Genomic DNA, 5,721 nt, shown 5'->3' with positions numbered 1-5,721 from the left:
CCAGCTAACTCTGCCCCCCTCCCCCACAGTACATTGCCCAGCTGGCAGATGCGCTGAAGTACTGCCACTCGAAGAAGGTGATCCACAGAGACATCAAGCCGGAGAACCTGCTGCTGGGGCTGAAGGGAGACCTGAAGATCGCAGACTTCGGCTGGTCTGTCCACGCACCTTCCTCCAGGTAAGGGAAACACACTGGGAGGTTGTGTTAGGGGAGGATTGTCTAGATTGTCTTTCTGAAACATTCAGTACTGTGTCTCACTTAACCTTAGACTCTAGTTAGAGTTAGACATACTAAAAAAAGTTCAGGGGTAAATGTGTATGTGTAAGTTTGGGGGTGAATGTGTGAATATGTGTAAGTGAAGGTGTGAGTAAGTCTAAGTTGTAACCCTTTGTGTTCCCCCTGTGCTCCCAGACGTGCAACGCTGTGTGGAACCCTCGACTACCTCCCGCCTGAGTTCAGGAGTGAATGTGTGTGTGTGTGTAAGTTGTAACCCTTTGTGTTCCCCCTGTGCTCCCAGACGTGCGACGCTGTGTGGAACCCTTGACTACCTCCCGCCTGAGATGATAGAAGGGAAGATGCACGATGAGAAAGTGGACCTGTGGAGTCTCGGCGTTCTGTGCTACGAGTTTCTGGTGGGCAAACCGCCATTCGAGGCAGAAGGACACAGCGAAACCTACAGAAGGATTTCAAAGGTAGGTGCTGAGTGCTGCAGACTTGTTCGTTATAGCTGTATTGTAACATAGCCTCATGTACATGACAAAGACTCTTACGGTTGTTGAACAGGTTTTTCTAGTTCTAATTACCTGTATATTGAGTGAACCGTGCTTTTACATGATAAAGCTTCTTACGGACCTTGTTGTTTAACCGTTTTTTCTAGTTACTTGTATATAAGAGTGAATCGGTTCTCTGTTCATTTGTGACGCTGAAGAAGAGTGATGGATGTCACTCGAAACGTCCGGAAATAAAAAAATCCGTAACTGATCCAGTAGTAGAGTTTGAATTTTCTTACGAATAGCCTCATGTAAATCATTCACTGACACTCACACACTATGGAGATCTAAATAAACAAACAAACTCACCAGGGTTCTAACCAGGATTTTTTCACAGCAAAGGGGTCATGTACAGAAGTGCAACTTCTGTGGCGTAAGTCGCGCATTGAGCTGAAAAAAAAGTCATAACACCCTGAGACACTATTCCTCACTTTCTGAGGGACAGATTTTGTGAAGTTATGGTTTTCTCTATACTATAGTAGTTATATGTTAATTTTTTAAAAGATCTATGAAGGTTCTCCAAACAAAAACTACCCCTATGCTGATTGAAAGACAGCTTAGGGATCCAAATCACAGCATAGGGGTCCCCTATGCTCAAAAGGCCTGGCGAGAACACCGTGCTCACTATTCAGTTTACACCTGCAAGAGTTTGAAATGTCTTCACTCTTATGCTGACTGTGTAATGGTTGGAGTTAATTTTTTTGCTTTTGAAGAATTGAGCACAGTTGGTCATTACCCATGGTGCCTTGTTTCCCCAGGTTGACCTGAGATTCCCTCCGCACGTGACCTCCGGAGCCCGGGACTTGATATCAAAGGTACGACCAGCATCAGCTAAATATTAGTTCTGTTGTTGATTGTGCTTTATTAAACTCCATTAGCGACACACACTTGACATTGGTACAAAATCAAGTACTGTAAATGCATTTATGTTCGCGAGGACTTTTTTTCGCCGTATCGGCCAATTTGAGAGTTCGCGAGGGATTTGACTTCACAAATCATTTCTATTTCATTACAAAAGTTGTTGTTGTTGTTGCCTTTGTATATGCATGGTGTGCTGGGAAGGGGGGCGGTATGGAACAAAAGTGTCAAGTCAAGTCAAGTCAAAGCCTTCGCGAGGAGATGACTTAAAACTCTTGCGAACAAAAATGCATTTACAGTATGTAGCTAATCTTCCTGGAGTTAAAGTAATTAACAATAGTACAAATACACTACAATAGTACAAATACACTACATCAAAATTACATTATTTACATACAACATTTAACTTAACATTTAAAAGTAACATCACACGTGCCTATCAACATGTGCCTATGTACGCATGTGCTCTAACAACTCCTGCCTAAAGTAACTAAACCTACTCTTAGTTGCTGCTTGTACCTCATACATTGTCATTTACTCCGCAGTACCTCAATAATCATTGCAGTGTATGATGCCAGGGTAAGGGTCATCGCTGGCCCTGCAACGTAATATAACCTGCATGTTGTTATCTTGGAAGTTCATCTGTGTTGGTAGAAATCATTATGAAGCAAGTTTAAGCTCCAATTTCCAACACAACAAGTTGGACTCGCCCAAATTTTCGACTGTACAACCCCAGTCTTTGTCAAGGAATGAGCAGTCCACCGCTTCCGTGACGTCACTGTCGCAGATAACACACATGACTCCGTGAGCGGTGGATTATAGGTTGCAGAAAGTCTGTGGCGCCCCCCGTCTCTGTCTCACAGGTCTGCATGTTGTTGTTTTTGTTGACAGCTCCTGCGACACAACCCGATGCTACGACTGCCGCTGGACAGCGTTCTAACCCACCCTTGGATAAAGGACCACGCCGCCACCCAGGCCGAATCCACGCCAGCACACCCGACACACGCCCCCAAAACCAAGTCATGATCCACCCAAGTACACCCGACACACGCCCAACACACCACCCAAACACACCCGACACACGCCTCACACACCACCCAAACACACCCGACACACGCCCCCAAAACCAAGTCATGATCCACCCAAGTACACCCGATACACGCCCAACACACCACCCAAACACACCCCACACACGCTTCACGCACCAAGTCATAATAGTATAGCTGCTCATACAAATACTCTCAGCGGTAGTTTCTACCTTAACCACATTGGTTTAGGCAGGAACTTAGGTTGGTGCAGAGGCAGGAATTCCTGATATGGAAACTGTAAAAAAAGAAATCATGGGTTCACCGGGGGACTTTCCTCACCACATTGTAAATTGATGGAGAATCCAAAGTTTAACATTTGTGACTAGAGTACACTTGTGGATATTGTAGGGGAGCATTCGGTTTACTGCTGCACTAGTGGATAATTAGCACTCTTAGTCTCATGTACAAATTAGGGAGTAGAAAGGGTAACATATCTGTAGGAAAATCTAGCGAGGGATTACCATTTGTAACCAAACTTTGTACAGTTCAACAGAGACGTTTGATCAGGATTTGATACTGCTGTACTAGATTTATATTCATCAGATCATTTTTGTCCCTCAGACAATTGTATTATCGGTATAAGCTATGGGAGTCTTTGCACAATATTTCTTCTACAAATAGCAATAACATGATCTAGGATAGTTCCAATCACTAAGAACCATCTAAATGAGACTCTTGCTCTACTGTCAGCTTTCTTCTCACTAAGGACCTCAGGTCCTTTGGTTGAGTCTTCAGTCTGTGGCCTCCCTTCTTCAAGTAGTCCCAGAAATAATCTTACCTAGAGTTTGTATGTGATGGAAGAAAATATTAGCTTTTACAATTTCATTAATTTCTGTGTTTTATCATTTTGCTTACATTCCTATCATAGGTTTTTTACCATTATGTATGTATCAATGAGAATAAAGATATTGTCCTTTTACAGCTGTGTCAGTCCCTTGTTATTATGTACACCAGGTAGAGCCGTGTACCTAAACCCACATTTAGGTTCAGGTCCGGATTCAAGTCCAGAGGTTTAGGTTCAGTTTCGGACTTGTATATGTCTAAACCCATGGCATATACAAACTTGCATGTTGGCAACTTTGCAATGTTTTTTTGGGGGGGCAAAACTTTGGCCACATAACATGGAGGCCGACACTTGATGCCCGATGGCAATGTTTTCGTCATTTTGCAGCACAGATTTTGCAATCCATGGTAGGTTTTAGGTGGTTTGGAAAGAAAGGGGGTATGTGACTTTTTTTTGTAACAAGTCGGTTCTTGACTTTTGGGTTTTTTTGGACTTGAACCAAAACATTTTTATAAGTTTGTCAGGTTTTAATGACATGAATGTCAGGTCCTCAGCCTTTCTAAAAGCCACAAGTACTCCAGTTCAAAGACAGCAACTCTTCATAATCGTTTCCACCATTTTATTCCCATCATGAAACACAAAAGGCACTTATTCCACCACAGTACCCTCCAGATGATACCTGGAAAGTCGCTTGTGAGCTCACACCTCGGTCTTTCCTAGATCCTGTTAGTTGAGCGTTGAATACAGAAACACTCAAAATTAAACTACAAGAAATATTAGATCATCAGCTCCAGAAGTAACAAAAATATACGGCCTTTCACATAAAAACTCACTGGACAATTCCACGTCTCTACAAAAATATTTACAACACCAGCAGTAGATACTAGTAATGAACACTTATATGGCCTTACATCCCTATATCAGTTCATGATAGCCAAAATATATATACCAGTATATGATAAGAGTACTAGTATCTAGTTCTAATAACAGTACAGTAGTCATAATATGTATTTCTACATAACAGTTATTCACATGCAAGTATAAAAGAATGCAACATTAGCTCCGACTCCCAAAACACCATTTAAAAATACTGTTACAGTAGTAATGGAAAAATAGAATAGTTATACCACTAAATAACATCATACAATATACTGCATTATGCAGTAAACTCATCACTATATACGAGGCAACATGACATTGATCATTTATACCACAGTACTTTAGGGTAGTATTGACAGTATGGAGAGTCTACGTTGTAGTCAGTCAGTAGTAGGGCCGGGTAGTGTGTATTGTAGGCTATTAGGACCGGGTAGTTTCAATCCAGGGTTTATGTCCTGGTAGACAGAGAGTAGGGAGGGGGTGGAGGGTTTTCTGCTGTGTAGGCTGGTGGAGCTGTGGCCATCTGAAATACAAAAAACACAGTTACTGATGCAGAACAAAGGAGATATTTGTGACATATTTGGTGAACAACTGACAGACAGAGCTACATTTAAAGCTTTAAATATATATGAATCTTTATTGCATGTTCTTGCCCAGATGGGCTAAATGCACAAGAGGACATGCAGTATGCAAAACATGAGTATTGCATACTGGAATGCTACATGTATATTCTAATGCTAATTGCTAGGAATCTATACATTACAACAATACTATATACTACCTATCATCTACGGTTAGTTGCCCTTTCTTCTCTCTTTTTAAAACAATGCAACTAAATCCTTTCATTCTTCAGAAAAAGCATCGGGAGTTAAACTCTGCCATGTCAGTGCAAAGCACAGAAAAGTTCATGTTGGAAGTTGAAGTTGACTGACCGAGGTGAAGTCCTTTGCCTGGTACGGGTTCTGGTAGGGGGGCGGGGCTGAAGGCTGGGCGGGGTACGGGGCGGGGTATGGTGCCGTTTCCGTGGCGACAGTAGCGTGGTACGTGTTCCCCGCGCCGCCCTGCAACCGGACGTAGCCCTGGCGTTTGTTCCGCCCGCACAGCCAGCAGATCAGGATGATCACTTTCACAACCACGATCAGGATGATCAGTGCAATGCTGCAATAACAACAGTAGGAGTACGTCACTATAGTGTATGCAATTTTCAATTTTTCAATTTTATTAAGAACAGTCAACATAGCAGGTGTACGTAGTACTGAATTGTGTGGACTTTACATAAGTACAAGAGACGCACAAGGCGGCGCAATGCTGCAATAAAGGCAGGGTTATTTATTTAAGTTG

General features: G+C 42.5%; 2 protein-coding genes across 3 annotated transcripts in view; one reads left to right on the top strand and one right to left on the bottom strand.

Moving 5' to 3' along the window:
- LOC109479395 (aurora kinase C-like) overlaps nucleotides 1-3,636 on the top strand; it is an 11,260-nt gene extending 7,624 nt beyond the window's left edge. Inside the window, exons 8-12 of one of the 2 annotated variants that reach the window (XM_019781356.1) lie at nucleotides 30-178; nucleotides 519-693; nucleotides 1,530-1,586; nucleotides 2,521-2,648; nucleotides 2,760-3,636. In XM_019781356.1, coding sequence (XP_019636915.1) covers nucleotides 30-178; nucleotides 519-693; nucleotides 1,530-1,586; nucleotides 2,521-2,648; nucleotides 2,760-2,766 — 516 coding nt within the window. In that variant the 3' untranslated portion in view covers nucleotides 2,767-3,636. Of the gene's footprint in view, nucleotides 1-29; nucleotides 179-518; nucleotides 694-1,529; nucleotides 1,587-2,520 lie in introns of both variants that reach the window. The other variant, XM_019781355.1, reaches the window with a different exon arrangement.
- A 475-nt stretch (nucleotides 3,637-4,111) lies between these two features.
- The window catches only part of LOC109479353, a 4,687-nt gene continuing 3,077 nt past the window's right edge, over nucleotides 4,112-5,721 (bottom strand). The window contains exons 4-5 of the mRNA XM_019781303.1: nucleotides 5,313-5,538; nucleotides 4,112-4,903 (exon numbers count right to left, since the gene is read on the bottom strand). Of these exons, the coding sequence (XP_019636862.1) occupies nucleotides 4,829-4,903; nucleotides 5,313-5,538 (301 nt within the window). The 3' untranslated portion in view covers nucleotides 4,112-4,828. The remainder of the gene's footprint in view (nucleotides 4,904-5,312; nucleotides 5,539-5,721) is intronic.

This window comes from Branchiostoma belcheri, unplaced genomic scaffold (genome assembly GCF_001625305.1).
Source record: "Branchiostoma belcheri isolate BF01 breed outbred unplaced genomic scaffold, Haploidv18h27 scaffold48, whole genome shotgun sequence".
NCBI classification, from domain to species: Eukaryota; Metazoa; Chordata; class Leptocardii; order Amphioxiformes; family Branchiostomatidae; genus Branchiostoma; species Branchiostoma belcheri.
Note: the sequence above shows the minus strand (reverse complement) of the source record. Positions and strands in the feature narration are given on the sequence as shown.